Raw genomic sequence first — 22815 nt, 5'->3', positions numbered from 1 at the left:
ATGCATTCATTGCTTGCCCACTCTGCAGTTTGCCTCAGTTTTGTGTGCTCTACCTTCGGTCTCCAACTCCTTTATTCTTCTCAATCTGGTGTGTGAAAATGTCACAGGGAATCTACCTTATTGGATACAAAGGATGGCTCATGGTAGAATTCTGTGGACCTCGTGATCTCCCTTTTTGAGTCAATTGCTATCTGGTTTCTCTAGTATTACCAGACAAAGACTATTCTGGAAGCCAGGAAAGTAGGAAAAATGTCTGTAGTCCTCTGTGCTGTTGTTACCAACCTAAAATATAAAAGGCACGCAGAAATCTGTAGCTGCTTTGACTTGATAGAGTACTTATGGGCGAACTTTGCAGGGAAAATAGATGTTACTGTGGGTCTAATGATAGAATGCTGGTTTTGTGGTGAGAGCCAGCTACTACATAAAAAATTAGTTTGGGAACTGTGAGTCCAGCTGCAGTTTGATGTGGTTTGTTCCTATCTTACTGAGTATATTGAGTTTGTCCTTAAAAATAGAGATCTATTCAGCCAGGAAATATTTCTTCAGCCCCACCTCTTTTTGAAAATATAGGAGCAATGATTAGTTATCAGGTCTCATTTATATAACGTATTACTTCTGAAAGACAAGTTCAAGGTTTTGTGCGTCACATAATCAAGTGCAGTCAGGGTGTGCCATCTTGCCCTGAGACTTAATGACCCCAGAGAGGTAACATATGCTCTGTGGGCATGTGTTTTGTCAACTTTAAAATGAAGGGATTCACCTAAATTCTCTTTTCGTCACAGCTAGCTCTGACTGCTGATTGATATCTTGGTTACCCAAGGCAATGTCAGAATCCCAGACACTGTATTGCTTTATTGTATTAGCTCATTTGATCAGCGCTTTCCAGTAGCACTTTCTGTGATGGTGGAGACGTTCTGTGTCCACACAGTCCACTACTGTAGCCACTAGCCCCGGGTGGCAATTGAGCACTTGGAATGTGGTTACTGCTATTGAAGAACTGAATTTTAAACTTTACTCAATTGTTTAAAAGGCTTTTTAAAAAAATTGATTTCTTAGAGAGAGAGGAAGGGAGAGAGAAACATTGATGTGAGAGAGAAACATTGATCGGCTGCCTCCCACACGCCCCCTACTGGGGATCGAGTCTGCAATCCAGGTGTGTGTCCAGACTAGAACTCAAACCAGGACCTCTCAGTCCATGGGATGACGGTCCATTGAGCCACATCAGCTGGGCATAAACTTTAATTTTAATTAACTTATATTTAAATTTAAATACACACATGTGGCTATTGTATTGGACAATACAGCTCTTAGAAGTTCTCTGACATGAAAGTTAAATGTCAGACTAGATGAATGGAATAGGTGTATGTTAAGAATTCATCAGGAGAAGGATGTTCTAACTTGAATCTTCACCAAATACAGTGTCTTAGGGTAATTTGTTAGAAATCAAGTACTCTCCTTTGAATGGAAATGCAATCTACAGAGTGAGATTGGATTTTCTTATATTCATGACCTAAACACATGAGTTTCAATTGAAAATATATTTGCTAAAAGATGTTTGATAATTGAACCATTTTCTCCTGTGTGCAGTTCTGTGATCATTTAGACCTCAGCATGGGTTTCAATGAATTACCTACCATAGGTCTTCTGAGTTTACAGTTTCTGGCCAATAAAGGAATATTCTGTTTATATTACAAGTTCTGTTTATATTACAATTCAAATGTGAGTGTCTGAATTATGTTGGTTTCTGAGTACATTATGAAACAAACTCTTTTTCTCTCCCCTCCCCCAGAACCAAAGAAAATGGCTTTGACAGAGAGCCTTTGCACTCAGAACATCCAAGCAAGCGACCATGCACTATTAGCCCAGGCCAGCGGTACAGTCCAAATAATGGCTTATCCTACCAGCCCAATGGCCTGCCTCACCCCACCCCACCTCCACCTCAGCATTACCGTTTGGATGATATGGCCATTGCCCACCACTACAGGGACTCCTATCGACACCCCAGCCACAGGGACCTCAGGGACAGAAACAGACCTATGGGTAAGACTGAAGGGTTTGTTCACTTCCTGTGGGATTGGATGCATAAAGACTTGAATCATTACCTCTCCACTGAACTTGAGGCTTAAAATTTGTAATAAGGGTTAACAGTCTCTTTTTCTTTGTTTATATTGTCTCCTTTATGAGAAAACTTGGTTAATATTAATATGTTATTTGGCAACTGTGCTTTCTTTCTCGTTAATTATATTCTTATAACAGCCAGTTAACATCTAAATTAATATAAACCTTCAATTAAATGTGAAGTGAATTTTTAGTTTAATTTTTTTAAAATATGTTTTGATTGATTTTTTAGAGAATGAAGAAGGGAGAGGGAGACAGAGAAACATCAATGAGGGAGAAACATCCATTGACTGCCTTCTGCATGCCCCACAATGGAGACCAAGCCCACAACCTGGGCATGTGCCCTTACTGGGAATGGAACCCGTGATCTGCGGGGTACATGGGATGATACTCAACCAACTGAGCCACACCTGCCAGGGCTGTTTAATTTTTTTAATATAAGAAATTTCAATTGAAATCCACCTGCCACAAATATTGTTAAAATCAGTTTCTTATATTTTACTGTATCTTCATTTCAGATGGACTTAAAATTCATTTTTATTTTTCTAGTCTCCATGAAACATCATATTTGAAAAATATGATATCGCATGCCTGTGACTTAACAGATATTCCTTGAGGAATGATTTGGTGCTTTCTTTTTTGACTTGAAACTGCCAGTGGTTAAATTTAATATTGAAGTTTTGTGTCAAAGATTGTAATTCCAGAGAAGGAATGAGTTTGGGTAAATGTGTGTTCCATTTGCCCGTTTTCATTCATTCTTTGAATAAAACGGTTGGAAATGAAGCAGGCAGGACACATGGCCTTCTAGAGAACAGGTGAGCACCATGCAAAATGGGAGGCAGGATGAACCAGAAGGTGTTGATGCATGATCAGTGGTCGGGGTGAACGTGTCAAAGCACTGTTGCTAGAGCTCCTTCAGTTCTTAATTTTTGGTGAGTCAAACTATTTATAAACTGACTGAGAGCAGTAGTCCTCTCTTTTTCCATCTTCTGTGTCCATGCCACCCGCCAACAGGACTTGCCTTTACCTTGTAGCTAGTTGCTGACACATTTTCCTGACATGCGTGATTTGTTGGGCAGGGCGCTGGACGCAGTAAGGGATAACGTACATCTGGAAAACCAGAACATGGACTTGAGGATGCAGAACTCAGGGAAGTGTAGCCAGCCAGTTACTTAGTTCCTGAAGTGTAGAGACATTGTTTTTTAGCCACAGGCAGAGGTAGCACAGTGAACAGCAGTGTACAGTGATTTAATGAGGTTACTAGCAAATAGGGACTGCCTCATCTAAGGTCTTTTTGCCTTTCTGCATATAATCCTCTAAATATTCAGAAAGCAGAGTGAGAGAGAGAGAGACAGGGTAGGGTGAGGGGCAGTTAAGGCCCAGGTTGTGAGATAGCAAAATAAATAGTAGTTCTGCTTCCTAACAGTGGTCATTTCTGCATTCATATAGTGTGTCAGAGAAATGGCTAAGCATGTAATTCGTGCTTTCTTAATAGCCAGTCTGTTTAATGTTCTTTCAGCCACCATTACTGAAGAACTCTCAAAAGTGATCACGTTATTTTTCAGGCTGGGTTGATATTTTGACCCCCAAATCAAACGTGATAACAGCCCCTTTCCAAGCAAAAGTGTTGCCATTTGTTTACAACTTAATGCCCTAAATATGATTGCTTATTTTCAAGTAGAAGTGGAGTCACCAGGTCATTGTAAGACCAATTCAAGATATCCTGCTTTGTAGATGCTAGGAAATGGCCTACTTTTTAGGTAGCAGATGTTGTTTTATGAAATATTAGTCTGGTGCACTATAAAATAACAATCAAGTAAGTAATGACGCTTCTGTGCAATGATTATGTTTTTATCTAGTAATGTAAAAAATCCCTTTATAAATTATACTGTTGGTTTTATGTAATTTTTTTCCCTCAGACCATGTTTCTTATTTTTAAATTATATTAGTTTATAAGACTAATAGTACTAATTTCTATAAATAATGTGCAACTATTTAATCATCCTTAAAGTCTGGCAGAGTTTAGTACGTATTAAAATAAAATCTTGATGATGAGTAACAGATTACTGTGTTACACCAGGCTGTCATTTTGAAAATATAAAAATTGTTATAGCTCTGGCCGGGTGGCCCAGTTGGTTGGAGCACTGTCCCATACACCAGAGGGTTGTGGGTTCGATTCCCAGTCAGGGCACGTCCCTAGGTTGTGGGTTTGATCCCCAGTCAGGGTGCATTCAGAAGCAATCAATTAATATGTTTCTCTCTCTCTTCCTCTTTTTTTAAAAATATTTTTTCTTTATTGATTTTAGAGAGAGAGGGAGAGACAGAGAGAAACATCGATGATAGAGAACATCGATTGACCGCCTCCTGCATGTCCCCCACTGGGGATTGGGCCCACAACTTGGGCATGTGCCCTGCCCGGGAATCAGACTGGCAACCTCTTGGTGCATGGGTTGACGCTCAACCAGTGAGCCACACCAGCCAGGCTCTCTTCCTCTCTCTTTTCCTCTCTCTCTCAAATCAATAAACATATCCTCAGGTAAAGATGAAAATAAATTGTCATAAAGATATACTTAGTCTGGTGTGCCTATTGTAGGTAGAGACATGTACTCACTAGAATCCTTTAATAAAATAACTTTACAAGCAGCATTAGTTTATTAATTAATTAATTTAGAGTTTTAGCCTAGTTAGTTGAAATATTCTAAAGCATAAGAACCAGTTAAGACTCAACATTAGTGTCAAACTTCCCACAAATGAAAATGTGCTCTTTAGTGCTTACGAGCTATACTCTCCTAGTACATCGTCCTGGTATTGTGAATAGAAATAAAAATTTTGTGCTCATGAATGTTTAAGTATCTGAAATAGAGAAATTAACAAAAGTAAAGATTTGAGTTATTTTATGTTTTCTTTTTAAAGATTTGAGTCTAACAAATGCCCTTCAGAGTTGCAAAAGCAGCAAATGAGTCCTATATTTTTCACCAAGTACTTGGGCTCAAACATGTTTCTAATGTACTTGCATTTAAAAAAAAAATGAAATGAAGCTTAATACTGTTCCACAAATGTTGGAATCCTATTAGCCACAGACATCCTGTTTCACATTAACATTATTCCATGTGTTAGTGCTTGTACCGTTATTGATTTAGTCAGCTGAATTGGGAAACTTTTGAAATCTCTGTAGTTCTTGATCCTTAAAGGTTTCCATCGTGACAGTCAGTGTTACAGTCATGCCTTCATCACTGGTTGTTTTCTGTGATGACTCATTTCAATAATAGTGCTTTTTTTTTAAAAACACAGGCAACAGATCATCAGCAAAAATTATACATTTGCAAACATTTCAACTTGAAATAGTCACAACAAACAGCCATAACTAAATACCACTTTTGCCCACTGTTTTTCCTATTATGCAAACTATTAAAACATATTTGCAATTCTACATTTTTACCAATAGGTGGCGTGGACAATTTTAACTTGTAAATTTTAACTTGGACAAGAATGATGCAAAGTGTTTTATATTTAACTTTTTAGCTGGTCTGAAAACGTTGCCATATATTTGTTCATTTTTCATGGTTGATATTTGTTCATATTTTATAGTTGGCTGAAAACAGGCCTGTGACTCATCATCTTTATTTTTCCAAATCAGCTAAAAGAAGGGATTTCAAATACTCAGATTTCACAGACGTGTAGAGCAGTGAGAGATGCAGTGTTTTAGAACTCTGTTGTCATTTAACTCTTACAAAATACCCTCTGAGAAGACCCTCCATGTCAAGAACCCAAAACATGCCAGTCTTAATTTGCTATTCAGAGTATCTAAACCAAAAAGAGTAGTTTTCATTGTTTAAAGTGGAAATTGCCATTGCCCAGTGCCTTTCCTTTACAGTGGAACCTAAGGTGTTTTATGCATAATGACTTTGTAAGAAGAGCAAGCCATTTCCAGGTATCTCAGAGCCTTCCATTCGATCTTTTATATAGTTTACTGAATTTTTGTTATGTAATGCATATAAAAGGTTTTATTGTATAATCCAGTTTAACTGTGTCAAGTTCTTCATGTTTTAACAAGTGTTTTGGCATTTATTTATTTATTATGATTATTATTTTTTATTTAACTGTAGTTGGTATACAATCTTATATTGGTTATATTAGTTTCAGGTGCACGATATAGGGACTTGGCATTTTTTATATCTTACAAGGTGATCACCCCACTAATTTTAGTAATCATCTGTCACTATACAAACTGTTCGCAGTAATATTGACTATATTCCCCTTCAACTATTCCCCTCTCTCCTGTGGTAACCATCCCTGTGGTCTTTATTTCTGTGAGTCTGTTTTGGTTTTGTTTTAGATTCCACATATAAGTGAAACATTATGGTATTTGTCTTTCTCTGTATGACTTATTTTACTTAGCATAATATCCTCTAGATCCATCCATGTTGTCACAAATGGCAAGATTTCATTCTTTTTCATTGCTGCATAATATTCTAGTGTGTGTGTGTGTGTGTGTGTGTGTGTGACATCTTTATTCCTTTATCTGAAGATGGACACCTAGGTTGCTTTATATCTTGACTATATTTGAAATACATTTATTTTTTATTCTGATGAGCATCCTCAATAACTACTCATGTTTATTACTATTCTTACTCACTTGGTAAGCATTTATATGTTACTTTTTTTTTATGGTGGCATCTTCACTGTGATGCTAAAGAGCTAATATACTTATGCTATGGACTACAAATTAGTTTTTTTGGTTTCTTCATTTGGACTTATATTTGTCCAAAATTATATCTAATATAGTGATTGTTTTCATAGAGGATGTTTGATTTATTTCTGTTTTTTATATTTTGGTTAATTGAATGGGTATGTGCAGCTTTCATATTATGTAAGCCCCTCTCTTCATTACTTGGCTTTATCATGGAGGTATGGTATATGTAATAAGATTGTGTTCATTCACAGTGTGCTGAAACGTGGACAAATCTCATTGTGCTTATTTTAGAAAACCATATTCCTGCCCATGCAGAATGATTTTAGCCGTCTTTATTTTCACTTAGGGAATGTCACATGGCAAACTAGAGGTTGGTGTCACTGTACTCCCTCTTTCCCCATGTGGAGAAGAAAGGGTTCTGGCCAGGTGGCCTCTCTAAGATCCCTTCTGGTTCTAACACTTTATCATTCTGTGAGGAGCTTGCCTGTTAGGTAATTCTGAATCTGAGTGTCTCCATCTAAAGACTGGATATTGTTTCATATTGTTTAGTTTGCCCACTTAGTCTTGGCTAAGTATCTGTGTGTAAGAGTTATGTCCTGATGCTTGAGGACAATTCAGCCTTCTTCTCTATTTTTGTAGGGTTGCATGGCACACGTCAAGAAGAAATGATTGACCACAGACTAACTGACAGAGAATGGGCAGAGGAATGGAAACATCTTGACCATGTAAGATGTCGGTAATTCTTTAGGTTAAAGTTTTGAAAACAACTGGAGTGCAGTTACCTGGTGAAATAAAAGTGTGGGGATACTTTTCAGGTATTATGTTTTCTGCTAACCTTAAAAAAAAAAAAAGAATGAGAATGTTAAAAGTAGAATATAAGATTTGATTTCTAAATTGATACCAAAGCCACTTATGTAAGAGATGTGTTTAGCTCATGGAAGGGAGTTCTTAAAACCAGACTAATGGTTTTATTGTGAAAAGTTCACTTAGTTTCTGCAGTATTGGGATTAGTATTTGGAAAGGTGGCTGTATGCCTTCCTGATTATGCTCTTTGTCCTGACTCATGTTCTTGTGTTCTCATTCCCATTGAGTTGACTCATCTGTTGGGCCTTGACTTCAAATCTAACCTTTGAAAATATTAGACCGAAGCCTTCAGGAATTACAGCAGCATCCGTCATTGTCCTACAGTAGTTTGTTTCACTACCCACCAAAGTCCTTAAGTTGTAGTGATTGATGTGTTTTTCCCTTTTCTTCTGTCTTTCACATAGCTGTTAAATTGCATCATGGACATGGTAGAGAAAACAAGGCGATCTCTCACTGTACTAAGGCGATGTCAGGAAGCGGACCGAGAGGAATTGAATTACTGGATTCGACGGTATAGTGATGCCGAGGACTTAAAAAAGGGCAGCAGCAGTAGCAGCAGCCACTCCAGGCAGCAGAGTCCCGTCAACCCAGACCCAGTTGCATTAGGTATCTTTTCTTCAGCTGGACCTATTTAACGGATATTTCTTATGCTACTAATGCTGATTTTATTTTTAATGCATCTTTTCAGAAACAAAGAATATGCAGGAGATTTTAGAACAATACACAGCTTATGTATCTTCAAATATGTCTTGTCTATCTGTCAGGAAGGCAGGCCGATTGGATTATGCGTGGCAGTCACAGAACTTAAACTTCTCCAGGCTAAGGTCTTGGGCTTGTGGTAAAGCTTCAGAGCTGAGCCAGAATTTTATACACATCACTAAAAGTGTGCTGCTTCCATCATATAGTTCTTTGGACCCTGCGTCCAACTTGCAAAATTGGTATCTCAGAAAGTGGGCCTCGGCTTCTATACTTCCAACAAGCGTTTGAGAGCACAGCAGTGAGGGATGTGTATTGTCTGATTTTTAATTAAGGACAGTCTCAAAGGCAATCTTTTTTTTTTTTTTTTTATCCTCACCTGAGGACATTTTTTCGTTTTTTGTTCAGATAGAGTGGGAGGGAGGGAGAGGAAGAGACAGAAAGAGAAACATCAATGTGAAAGAGACACATCGAGTGGCTGCCTCCCACACGACCCAACCAGGGCCGGGGACAAACTGCAACCTAGGTACATACCCTTAGCGGGAACCGAACCCGGGTCTCTCCAGACCGAAGGCGAAAACTCTAACTGCTGAGCAAAACCGGCCAGGGCTCAAAGGCAATCTTATTATTTAGCTGTATCCTACATTAAAAAAAAACACGCATTCTCTCAAAATTCCCTCAGGAAGAGAGACCTAAGGGCTGTATAGTTTGCCCACTGCCACTTGAAAATCAGTGATGGAGATGTAGCTCTCGTCCTGTGATTTGACCTTAAATTGCTTAACCATGAGTTCATTAATACTAGTTACATAGAGACTCTTAATATAACCAATACTTTTGCACTTTAGAATGCTAATATGTACCCGTATTTAGTATTGATATTTGGACCTTGTTGGGGTAATAAATAGGAATATAATCAGATATAGGCATACCTTGTTTTATTGCATTTCGCAGATACTGTGTTTTTTACAAATTGAAGGCCTGTGGCAACTCTGTGTTTGAACAAGTCTGTCAGCTTCATTTTCCAAAGGCTCAGATGATGGTTAGCATTTTTTAGCAATAACATATTTTCAATTAAGGTATGTACGTATGTTTTTAGACATACTGCTATTACACACTTATTAGATTACAATATAGTGTAAAAGTAACTTTTATATGCACTGAGAAACTAGAAAATTCATGTGTCTTTATTTTGATATTCGCTTCATTGCAGTGGTCTGGAACCACACCTGCAATAACTCTGAGCTATGCCTGAATGTGGAAAGAAATCTTGAACCTGAAATAATTTTTGAGTGGCCTGTGAACTTTTTCTGAAATTAATAATAAACTGTCATCATGTTTACGGCTAGATGTTAGATGTGTATGCCACTTGAGTAAACTTAGTGGAGGTGGTGGATTTATGTTTATCCCTAGTCTCTCTTATTTTCTTTTTCTTTTTTCTTTTTTATCCTCGCCCGAGGATATTTTTCCATTTTTTGTACAGATCGAGTGGGAGGGAGAGAGAGGAAGGGAGAGAGAGAGAGAGAAACATCGACGTGAAGGGACACATCGAGTGGCTGCCACCCGCACAACCAACCAGGGCCAGGGACAAACAGCAACCGAAGTACGTGCCCTTAGCGGGAACCAAACCCAGGTCTCTCCGGACCGCAGGCCGACGCTCTAACCGCTGAGCCAAACTGGCCAGGGCTCTCTTATTTTCTTTCTTTCTTTTTTTTTTTTTTTATTTTCACCGGAGGACATTTTTGCATTTATCTTCAGAAAGAGCAGGAGGGAGAGAGGGAGGAAGAAAGAGAGAAACATTGACATGAGAGAGACACATCAACTGGTTGCCACCCACACGACCCCAACCAGGGCCAGGGACAAACTGCCACCAAGGTACGTGCTCCTAGCAGGAACTGAACCCTGGCCTCTCTGGTCCGCAGGCTGACACTTTAACTGCTAAGCCAAACCAACCAGGGCTTATTTTCTTATGTTTAACCTCAGATATGTCAGGTAACTCAGGTTAGGGTGCGGTCCATGTTGTAAAGCATGTGTGTATTAAACTCGTGATGTTGACCTTAATTATCACTATTGATTACATGATCTTTTTAATTAAAATTATTCCCAGCCAATAAAGTTTCCTTTACACTTAGGTTTGTGATTCTTGCTAATCCCTGAATGTCGAATGCCTATTATCATAATAAGATTAAATAAAGGAAGATTCTAAGTCACTTCATTTACACAGCAGGCATTATTCTAAAGCATATTTTAAAAACAAATCTGTATTTGTTAGGTTATGTTAAAGCAAGCAATAAAAATAGGTTTATGTTTGATTTGCACTTGATATTGGTCCAAATAAAACTATTTAGAGTGGAGCAGCATCAACATCTTGTTTTTTCATTTCCTTATTGTAAACAAAAATTGGTTAATCATGACAGATCTACTCAGAATAAATAAAGGGGATATTTTTAACCATTCAATATAGGCAAAAATTGAGAGCTTTAAAGTAAATAAAACTTTGGGAGCAGAACTGTCCAATACATATTGAATATGTTCATTGAGTCAGTACTTATGTATTGAGTGCTTGCTATGTGCCAGGAAAGTGCTAGACACTGTCAAAAGGAAAAAGATTCATCTTTCCTTCCCTTGAGGAACTTTTGATCTGGTGGAGGAGATTGGAAAGGAAATAGTATGACACCAGGTGACATTTCAGTTCAGGCCCCTGAGCTGACAGCATTAGTCCTATCTACCAACTGTGTATTGTAAAAGAAACATTTCAGAAGCTGACAGGACTTCATATTTAAGTGAGTTATTTTCAGCGTGTAGAACGTAGGACACTGGTATAGTCACCACTGTGGCATATGGATTCTGGTGATGCAAAAGTTTGTCATTAGGAAGATAGGTTTAGTTTTCCTGTGATATAACTGAAAGAGTCAAGTTGTTTTGTAAAATCTCCTTCTTAAGAGGATACATTATGTTACTTTTAATGATGCTTAATGAATTCATATTTTTGACAAAACTGCAAAGGTTACAAGTATTTCATTTATTTGTTTGGACTCTGGTGAAACAGTATGGTCCTTTGGAACATAGAACCCTAGATTTCCTTTTAAGATACTGTCACAGCTTTAGAGGAAACCTGTCTGAAGCCACACACTTTCCAAATTTTAGCATCTATCAGTTATTTTACTCTCTGTCTTACTGGTGGATTCTTGAAACCTTGAGTTCCACCTTGTGGGGTTGGCCTGTGGCTGTAATTACAAACCAGGTCAGGTGGTTTTGTAATTAGGGACCATTACATTTACATTAAGTGCTTTCTAAGGTTCTCACCTAGGTTTTGGAGTTAAATATATTAATATGTAGTGAAAGGATTGGAGATTATTGGCTGATAACATCCCTTTTTTTTTTTCCTCTGCAGAGTGTGTTCTGGGGTGTTTGTATGTTTATGGACATGTAGCTCTCTATATCCTACAGGTTTTTTTTTTTTAAGCCTGATTTTCTGAATTCTTAAACTCTTGTCTGACTTCAAATGAGACCTTGAGAACTTCAGAATAACATTATAGACAGTATCTTTAGTCCAGAATATTGCCCTAGTTGTATCTCTAGCTTGGAAACTCTGGCAACGTGTATTAATATACACATTCTTCATGTTAAAAACTGTGTATGGGGACTGCACAGAGGAGAATGTTTCTTCCACGACTGCTGTGTTGTATTTGTTAAGCTCATTTCCATTCTCACTTTTGAAATATATTCATAATATTAAGAGATTAGTAAGATACATGATTAACTATTCCTAATTGAATTTTATATTTTCCCAGATAGTGAATGAAGATTATTTTGAATAGCCTCTTAAACAATTTTAAAATTGTGTACATAGTGAACTTATGATGTTATTTCTACTCTTGAAGTAAAAAAAAAAAAGTTAATATTTTAGAAGACTTTCAAATAATAGATTTATCCTTGAAGTTATAGATTTTTATTGTTTAATTATTAGTAGTAACTTGCTCCAGGAAAAACTGTTAATATCAAGTCTTAACAAAGTTGGAAAGCTAATTTTTAAATAATTTTTTCTATTTTTAAAGTATGACATATTCATTTTTTCTTTTCTTTTTTTTTTTTTTTTACATTTTGTACTTCCCAGAAGAACAAGTTAATATATCATCAGAACCGACATTTTATTGCCTAGGTAGAATTACTTTTATACATATAGGTAGGTAGCTGCTGGTTAGCACGCAATGTAGTCCTGGCGTCTTTATCTGGGTCGCCGTGTTGCTGTTTTTTCTCCTTTGTCTTCATTTCCTTTGATTTCAATATGCTATGCACATCACTCTCTTGGCTCCTGACATTTTAGTTCCTTTAAATTACTTTCTTTTTCCTGCTTTTAAACTATTTTAGAATCTTTATATTCTAGAATCTTTCTTTGTTTCTCAAGAAGTCTTCTGCATCATTAGAGAGAATTATCTAATAATAGACTTAGGGCTAATGTTAAAGACTGAAACTGAAATATGATTACATTTTCCCTTGTGTTCTTTTGAGTATTTTAATATTGTGATGAGAGGGTATGAAATTTAGAAAATATCACTGTATTTTGGTAAAGATTTAGCTCTTGACAGAAAGAGGTTTTGTTTGTTTTAAATCGAATGAAAAATTAGATTAAATTGTTTTTAAAAAGCTTAGAAGTGTATTTAATTAATATCACCCTCAGCCCCAAGTAGATTGGTAGAGGAATTCGTACTTTAAAATTCCTCTGGCTGGCAAGCTTTATGATTGTCATATGATTGAATTATAGACTTTCTCACTACTGTCTAAATGCTCAGGTTAGCATGAAGGTTAAAAGCACTGATTCTGAGCAGAATGTTTGGTTTTGAGTCCTTGGTTTCTCTTCTTACTTATCCCGGGACCTTTGGCAAGGAACTCTCTGCCTCAGTTTCCTCATCTGTAAATCGGGGATAATAATAATATATGTCTCATAGGTATTTCTATATTAAATGAATTAATATGTATAAAGCATATCAAACAGTGTCTGACACTTAGTAGATGTGATATAAGTAATTGCTACTATTATTATTTCTAACATGCAATTTGAAAAGGAACTTTAAAGAATAGCGGTACATGAAACTAGTGTTTTTGCTTGGCAGCCAATATTATGAAATTATAGTAGATTCTGAGGTATTTTTTTCATTTATAAAGTATTCCAGGCAGTAATTTTTAGGTGACAACTTTAATAGGCAGAGAAACTAGAACAAGGGAATTCTGTCTTATAAAGTAAATCTTTTGTACCTTTGGGACCCTAATTCATAATGGAAGACTATAGTAAAGTAGTTTGCTTCCAGCCAAAGAAGTATATCATTCAACTTCTAAGCTATCGGATTATAAACACCACAAAGTATATATCTACATATAAATGTTTAGAGTATTATACATTTGTATCGATTCCTTTAAATCACATCATGAAATTCATTTCAAGACCATTCAGCTGAGCTCCTAATATAAAGTGCCTAGTGTATTTAAGTATATCGTGTTTAAAAAGATGTGACTACTAGTGAAATATGTCCATCTTTTAACAAGAAGAGATTATTGCCTCCTGGAGCAGTAGACATTTTTATTATTAAAGATGGAAATCCTAATGAAGGTTGGGTTTGGGCTTCTGAAACATAATATTGAAATTTCCGAATTTATTATCCTTAAAAACAAAGTAAGTAGCATTTGTAAAAATGAACTTTCTTAACCCTTCCTGTCTTTTGATGGTTTTGTAATAGATATTATCATGATCACAGCCTCATTCTGCCCACTACAGGATGAAGGCCATACCTAGGCGCTGCCAAGCTTTGAGCATTGCTGTCCTGGGTCATGTGAGGTCACATTGGTTCTCCAAAGGCTATCAGCTCATCCCTTCATGTATATTGATGGCGGCCCTCGCTGCATCTAGTATCCAATGGTCTCCATTCTGTCGTAAGTGTAGTGCATCATCCATGTTTTTCATACATCATCTATTGCTTTTTGTTCTTTCACATTTCTTATAACATTTTCCCCACCTTGGCTGGGTCTCCTCTCTTAATAGATGTGTGTAATCTTCTGGAGGTTTTCCTCTTCTCTTGCCCCTAAGCAGTTTGCATCCCAAAGCAAGCTAAACCTACTTTAGGAGGACTTTTCTGTAATTTTTTCATCTTTCTGTAGATGCAGATAAGTATGTTTCACATTTTGAACCATCTCGTATAAGCTCTTCTTTTGTCTACCACTGCATTTTATTAAACTATCCATTTTATAGCAGTTGACATTTTATAGGTAGTCAGGAGTTAATGGTTAAAAATTAGCTTCTTTAGAATCTGAGCCGTTGAAACTTAAGGTCTTTTGAATAGGTTTGTCTAAATTAGCCAGTATTCTAAAATAAAGTTCTAGGGGAGAAGTTGTTGTAATATTGATCAACTGCAGGAGTTTTGTTTTGTTTTATTTTTTAAAACTCAGTTTTGCCTATATAGACTCTGTTATTACTGGTACTTAATTAGAAGAGAAATATTAAATTTATTAGTAATTTGATTTGTATATCTTTTATAGTATTCATCAGTGTATCAAAATAGATTCTGAGGAATACATCTTATTGATTACCCCATTCTTTCCATTGGTAGGACACACTGACTTAGAACTGAAGAGGATATTTAAAGTATGTGTATATGTATGTGTGTTTTATAAAAATAATTTATTTGCCTTCAGATTCCACTGCTGTTTTTTTTTTTTTTTTTTAAAGATTATTTTAGAAAGTAGTAGAGGATTAAGAAAAATTTTGCTTGATTGGCTTTGGTATTTCCATCAGGTTTCTAGGTTAGGTAGGGTTCTAATCCAGTGTCATTGAGGATCTTCAGGAGATGTAGTTGAGTAGGTGAAATACTGCACAAGTTTCCAGCATGTGTTTTGTGGACCCTGTGCAGGGATGTCTACTGTGCAGCACATGGGACGGTGGGCAGATGATGGAACCATATATATGTATTAACTGGAGAAATTTAGGAGCTATGAGCATTCATAAGGTTAGAATAAAATTTATTAAAATATCATCTAAGAAATTTGAGGACTTTCCACCAAAGACTAAGACTGTGATTGCTAACTATAAAAACGTCTATGCTCAAGTGACATAAATTCAGGGAATAGGAAAGTACTGGTATGTACTGCTTAATCTAAACTTCTCCAATGGTTTTGTTTTCTTTAGTTTTTATGCTACTTGAATTTAAGTGATAGGAGAAAAAAAACAAACTTGAAAGTCTTTTCCACCTTAGTTATTTATGAGAAAATAAGTATATATTTATTCTTAGTGGACAACCTACTAAGTAATAATGAGGGTTAATAGCAACAACGTCTGATGAGAGTTTAGGATGTACCATGCCAAGCATATATTAGGAAGAATCTCATTCAATTCTCACAGCAACACTCTCAAGTGTAGTAGTATTGTCCCCACTTTATAGATGTGGTAACTGAGACATGTAGAAACTAACTTGACCAATGCCACATGGCTAGTATATGTCAAAGGCAAAGTTCAACTTCATTGGGCTCTAGAATGAACTCTTCCTGTCTATGCTTCCTGGGACTGGTAAGAGGTATCTTTTATGCATGGATATTAGATACCTTAACATCACCTTTCCTGTTCCCTATAAAATGATTGGCCATTTATAAAAAAGTAATTTTATGGAGACTTTGATCTTTCTATAACCCAGTAAGTGAAAAAAAATTTGTTTTTGCTACTTTGGTGAAGGCATTTTTTTTTCTGTTTGTCTTTAGACTTTTGTCTCTTTTTTTGTGTGTGTATGTGATATATTTATTTATTCATTTATTCTTCAGTTAGAGTTGACATTCAATATTAGTTTATGTGAGTTTCAGGTGTATAGCATAGTGGTTAGACAATCATATACTTTACAAAATGATCCCCCCCAACATTTCGAGTGCCCACCAGGCACCGTACATATTATTGCAATATTATTGACTATAGTCTCTGTGCTGTACTTTACCTTCTTGCAACTACTTTGTAACTACCAATTTGTACTTCTTTATCTCTTCATCTTTCTTATCCAGCCCTCAACCCCCAACCAGCATCTACTTTGGCAGCCATCATTCTGATCTTTATGAGTCTGTTTCTATTTTGTTTGTTTCTTTTGCTCTTTAGATTCCACATATAAGTGAAATCATGTGGTATTTGTCTTTCTTTCTCTGACTTATTTCACTTAGCATAATACCCTCTAGGTCCATACATATTGTCTCAAATGGTAAGATTTCTTTTTTTTTTTATGACCAAGTAGTATTCCATTGTATATAAAAGGGTGGGCAAAAGTAGTTTTGCAGTTTTTCTTATGGAAATACACAAATTAATAAGTAATATAAGAATAAGCTATGTCTGGTGTACTCACAACTGTAAACCTACTTTTGCCCACCTCTGTATGTACCACAGCTTTTTTTATCCATTTGTCTATTGATGGGCACGTGAATTGCTTCCATATTTTGGTTATTGTAAATAATGCTGCAATGAACAGGAGGTACATTAGTGGTTTGGTTTTTTTTCAGATATATACCCAGAAGGGGAATCACTGGGTCATAAGGCTGTTCCATTTTTAATTTTTTGAGGAACCTCCATATTGTTTTCTGCAGTGGCTACATCCGTCTGCATTCCCACCAGCAGTGCACACAGGGTCCCCTTTCTCCACATCCTCACCAACACTTGTTGTTTGTTGATTTATTGATGACAGCCATTCTGACAGGTGTGAGGTGATATCTGAGTGTGGTTTTAATTCTCTGATGATTAGTGACATTGAGTATTTTTTCATATGTCTGTTGGCCAGATACCTATCTGTATGTTTTCTTTTGAAAGTGTTTCTTCAGATCCTCTGCCCATTTTTAATTGGATTGTTTGTTTTATTGGTTTTGAGTATTATGATTTCTTTATAAATTTTGGATATTAATGACTTATCCTATGTATCATTGGTGAATATCATCTTCCATTCAGTAGATTGCTTTTTTTCATTTTGTTGATGGTTTTCTTTGCTGTACAAAAACTTTTTTAATTTGATGGGGCCCATTTTTTGTTGTTGTTTGTTTGTTTTCCTTGCTCAAGGATATATATCAGAAAAAAATATTGCTAAGAGAATGTCAGAGATTTTACTGCTTGTGCTTTCTTCTGGGAGTTTTATGTTTCAAGTCTTACATTTAAGTCTTTAATCCATTTTGAGTTTATTCTTGTATATGGTGTAAGAAGGTGGTCCAGTTTCATTTTTTGCATGTATCTGGCCAATTATTGAATAGACTGTCTTTATCCCATTGTGTATTCTTGCCTCCTTTAAGAATAAACTATTCTTAAGCCATAATCTTTTCCTAAAAATTGTCTTTAAAAGTTGTCATAAGTAAATATCTTTGTTTCATTGTGTCATGTGAGTGAATGTGAACTTGATGGTACTTCATTTCTTCTGGAAACTGTTATAGTGGTGTGGAAAGTGATTTTGACAAATCCGATTAGCTATGTCACATTTTCTTGAAGTCAAGTATGCACCAAACTACTTTATCTAGGTTTCTTTGTTTCATGAATGAAAATTACTTAAATAAAAACATTTTGTTGTTTACTTATAGAAATTAATCTCTCCAGTTATAAAGTAGTCATAAAATTACAATGTAAACTTTTAAAAATAACCTTTTTGTATTTGGAATAATTTTAGATTTAAAGAAACATTACAAAGATAGTACAGAGTTTATACCCTTCACCAAATAATGTCTTTTCTAATTCAAAATAATTGGGATATCTTGTTTACTAGTAAAGTGATAATCTATGTACCCTACAGGATTTAAAACATTCAAATTTATTTAAGGCATTTAAATATAAAATGACATATACTTAACTAAATCAATTTTTTCCATTTTTGATATTGTGTAGCTTTGTAAAATATAGAGAACTGTATTGAATTTCTTTTGACCTTTTAGTTCTTTAAAAAAATTATCTTTATTGTTGAAAGTATTACAGAAGCCCCTCCTTTTTTCCCCCATTGACCCCCTCCTCCTCACTTCTAACCCCCTGCCTTCACCACACTATTGTCTGTGTCCATTGGTTATGTATATATGCATATAAGTTCTTTGGTTAAAATTATTTTCTTCTTCCTCAAAATGTCTAATTCATGTGCTTTCATTGAAAATTCAATATGTTAGACATATAGTGAATATTTTAGCTATGGAAGACTGTATACACTTTTTATTTTTATACATATATAAAATATATAAAAGGTTTTATGTTATTTTCATGAACATGCTATTTGGAAGTTGGCATTCCTACATCAGCTTTTATTACATTATCTGTTTTCTCAAACTTTTAAAATTTGACCAGCATAATAATATGCAGTGTTTCATTTGAAGTGGAACTTCATTTTCTTTTTTGTAAAGCATGTACTAATTTTGTTTGGTCAACTGAATGTTTGAATCCATTCTAATGATTCTCTCTTGCTTCCACCCAAGTCAAATCCATATGATCTAATTTGTGTGAACTTTTTAAAAGCTGAACTATATGTATATTTGGTACTTATTTCCATTTTATTGTTCATATTTTTTATCTTTTTTTTTCCTCTTCTTCTTAAAGAAGACATTTTAACATTTTATATAATACTGGTTTGGTGGTGATAATTCCTGTAGCTTTTCCTTGTCTGGAAAGCTATCTGTCCTTTGATTCTAAATGATATCTTTGCTAGGTAGAGTGATCTTGGTTGTAGGTCCTTGTTTTTCTTTTCATCTATTTCTTGCCACTCTGTTCTGGCCTGCAAAGTTTCTGTTGAGAAATCAGCTGACAAGAAGCAATGAAGTGTGAGAATGGGTTAGCCACACAGTAAGGCTCACTATTTATTGAAAGGTGGTAGAGGCAGAGCTGTGTGAAAATTTTATTATCCTAACATTTGATCTTTTAACTACCAATTTGACTCTTAAAAGGAAAACTGTCAATAAAATTTACTTTTTTAAAATAAAATATACCCATTGATATTCCCATAGTGACCCATGCTGGGAACAGCATTCCCAAACATACTGTATAATGAAATTGCTAACATTGCTTTAGCTTTGAGCATACCATTAGACCAGTGACCTGTTTGCCTTGAGCCCTGATGACTGGTCTTGCTACTGTTGTTTATTTTCTAGAAGTGAAATGCTTAGCCTTTAAAAATTATGTTTTTGTAAAGAAGCCAATAAAATGGGCATAGCTTACTTCTACTCGGCATAATGACACAACAGTGCTTATGTGCTTCCCTCCTCTCTCCACTGCTTTGTATCCTCTTTGTAGATGCACATCGGGAATTCCTTCACAGGCCTGCTTCTGGATACGTGCCAGAGGAGATCTGGAAGAAAGCTGGTAAGAATTGTTTAAAAACACGACTTCAGTGTTCTGGCAGCTGTGTGCAGTTGTTAAATGCAGTGATGTGAAGAATGACAAGAAAGGACTTTACGGCTGACAACAACCACCACAAAACAACACAAAACACCCCCCCCCCCAACAAAACAACATATAAAAATCCTGATTTCAGTATTCTTAAACCACACCTGATTAGAATGTGACATCATTTTTATTTTAGTAGCACATGCTATTGGTACTGTAATTGAGGGTCCGGCAATATTTCCATCATAAAACCCTATTTTTCAGGGACTATAATGGTTTCATTTCATGCAATTTTTTCTTTGTGAAAAAAAACAAAACAAAACAGTGATGCTTTATAATTTAAATTGCATCCTTTAGCCTTTACCTCTGAATTCTTAAATTTTAATAAAAACAACATAAAAATTAACTGACTTGTTGAGACACTCAGAAACTTTATGGTTGCAACCAGTTTTTAAAATTGATCTTCAGTGCTAATTATTTAATAATATTCAATGATCAAAGCTAAATATTTTTTTAAGTTAAAAGACAAAGTCATTAAACTTCTATTTTTCTTTTCCATTTACACTATTGGATTTTCATTAAGAGATATTGCTCTACATTTTTAATAAAATGTAAAGTTCCTAATAACTCATTGAAATATTGGGCTTAAAGAAGTTCAGATTTGGCTGAATCTTGGTGGAATACGAGCACTATAGACCTTGAGTAAAAAGCTTATAAAAACCAGCTCAGGAGATGAAGCATAAACCTGTTTCAAGAGTTAAACATGACAGGACAAACATGTAGTGTGGCTTTGAGCTGCTGTAACTCCAAATGTTAAAATCATTTTTCCGAGCTGAAAAACTGAAAAATGTTATCTCAGCAAGGGGTCGGATGGGTGTAGGGCTAGGAACACTAATCAGGGAACAAGGGTCAAGGGAAAGAGTTTTTGTTTTAGTTTTTTATAAAAGTTTTCTCTTTTGGTTTTGATTTGACTTTGGTATGTGTGCAGTTCTGTGCAACTTTCTGACTCTCTGGTCACTTAGCGCTTATCCAGGTGTTTTTATAGATTTTCTAAGAAATATCTGTTTTTTTAAGAGCAATAAGGAATTTAAAAATGATAGTATTCTAGGCTTGGTAATTGAGATTAAGAACCAGAAAGAGTCCAGCCAGTGTGGCTCAGTGGTTGAGCATCAACCCATGCACAAAAAGGTCGCCAGTTCGATTCCTGTTCAGGACACATGCCCAGGTTGTGGGCCTGATCCCCAGAGGGGGGCATGCAGGAGGCGGCCAATCAATATCCTCTCTCATCAATGTGTCTATCTCTCTCTTCCTCTCATTTCCTCTCTCTCTAAAAATCAATAAAGGAAAAAAATTTTTTTAAATAAATAAAAAATAAAAAGAACCAGAAAGATCTCTTGCATGTCCAATAGACAAATCAGACAGACCCATTCAGCTTAAAGTTAAAGGTTAACTGTACATGTTGCTTAGCTGCATAGTCTTACCAGATTTACAACATCATCTCTAAGAGTTTCTGTGTAGAGGATAGTGATGGGATATTCCTAAGCTGTTAAAATGTGCTGGATGCCACCTCCCTGGAAAAAGAATTGCTACATCTTTCTTCTGGCTATTTTTCTCTCCCATTTACAAGTTGTCAGTGCAACTTATTCCAATAAGAGGTACAAAGAATTCCTATTTTGTTCGGCAGAAGGATGACTTTTTATTTAAGGGAAAGAATGTTTGCATCTCCCTTATTTATATGCATGCAGGTTAAATCTCTGATAGTGCATAAAGAAAAATTGACAGTGAAGTCTTGTGTAATTCAAATTCTTTCTGGGCTATTATCTGCTCAGTTCTTTGTTTGACTGCTTTAGTGAGAGCAGATTTTTCTGACTAGACCACCTTTGTAGGAAAATCAACTTGAATAGCTATGCACAAAGGAAGTCCTACCATAAGTGGTAAGCAATTGGAAGCAGATTCAAAACTGCACTATATGTATTACTAAAAATTGATTGTGGTCACGGTAGTACAACTCCAAGTATACTAAAATCATTGAACCATAAACTCCAAACGAGTGAATTTCACAATTTGTTAATTATATAACAATGAAGCGGTTGTTTAAAAGATGAAAAAACACAACTACACTAAGTAAATGTTTGGAACATTTTTTAGACATGCCTATTATGTATATTAGGTCTTCAGTCTAAAATATGGTTTGGTGTGGTGGTGGTTAAATTTCTGTTCTTCACACAGTGATATCCCTAATCTGCACAAGAACAGTTTAGGAATAGTTTTCTATGGATGGATGCTAAATTTCAAGGAGTGCATTAAATTCCCAAAGTGTAGATGACAGTTTCATCTTGAAATCTCAAAAGGCTGCGTATAATATTTATCTTTATAGGCTTCTTTAAAAGCATGTCTGGTATTGTCAGTGTCAAGGCGTCCAACATAATGAAAACACCAAGGGCAGAATGTGAAATCTGCACTTAGCTTGTTACAATTTGAAGGCTTTTTCCAAGATCCTAGAATTTGCTGTGGGCAAAAAAAAATTCTTTTAGAAAAAATCCTAAAAAGTATATCTTTGAAATGAAAATATTATACATTACCTTTGTGACAAATGATAAGCAAATAAAATAAAGTTTAAAGCACTTGAAAAATATCAAGGGTAGAGCTCTCAAAAGTCAGTGTAGTATAATCAATGTGTCCCTTTTCACAGAAAATGATAATTGCAAAAAGCATAATCTGTACTGAAAGGCACATCATATAATATTTTCCACCATTTTATTTTGAAATGATTTCAAACTTGCAGAAAGTACTAAAAAATATTATAAAGAATTTTCTTATACCTTTCACCTAGTTTTTCCCATTTTACTGTATTTGCTTTAATATCTTTTCTCTCTCTTTTCCTCCTTCGCTCTCTTTTTTCTGTTATGCATCACATTTTCCCCTGAAACATTTGAAAGTAAGTCACAGATGTCATTTCCCTTTACTCCCAACATTTTAGTGTGTATTTCCTAACAACAGGACATTCTCTTATCCAACCACAATACAGTAACCAAAATGAGGGCAGTATACTACATTACTATTATTTAATCTACAGAATTTATTTAAAATGTTT

General features: G+C 35.5%; 1 protein-coding gene across 2 annotated transcripts in view; it reads left to right on the top strand.

Annotated features, from left to right (window-relative positions):
* Positions 1–22815, top strand: part of RUNX1T1 (RUNX1 partner transcriptional co-repressor 1) — a 136499-nt gene that overhangs the window by 97466 nt on the left and 16218 nt on the right. For both annotated transcript variants that reach the window (XM_036263792.1, XM_036263793.1), the window contains 4 exons: positions 1790–2040; positions 7451–7536; positions 8080–8281; positions 19629–19697. In XM_036263792.1, coding sequence (XP_036119685.1) covers positions 1790–2040; positions 7451–7536; positions 8080–8281; positions 19629–19697 — 608 coding nt within the window. The remainder of the gene's footprint in view (positions 1–1789; positions 2041–7450; positions 7537–8079; positions 8282–19628; positions 19698–22815) is intronic.

Source organism: Molossus molossus, unplaced genomic scaffold (genome assembly GCF_014108415.1).
Source record: "Molossus molossus isolate mMolMol1 unplaced genomic scaffold, mMolMol1.p scaffold_m16_p_16, whole genome shotgun sequence".
In the NCBI taxonomy this organism is placed as follows: domain Eukaryota; kingdom Metazoa; phylum Chordata; class Mammalia; order Chiroptera; family Molossidae; genus Molossus; species Molossus molossus.
Note: the sequence above shows the minus strand (reverse complement) of the source record. Positions and strands in the feature narration are given on the sequence as shown.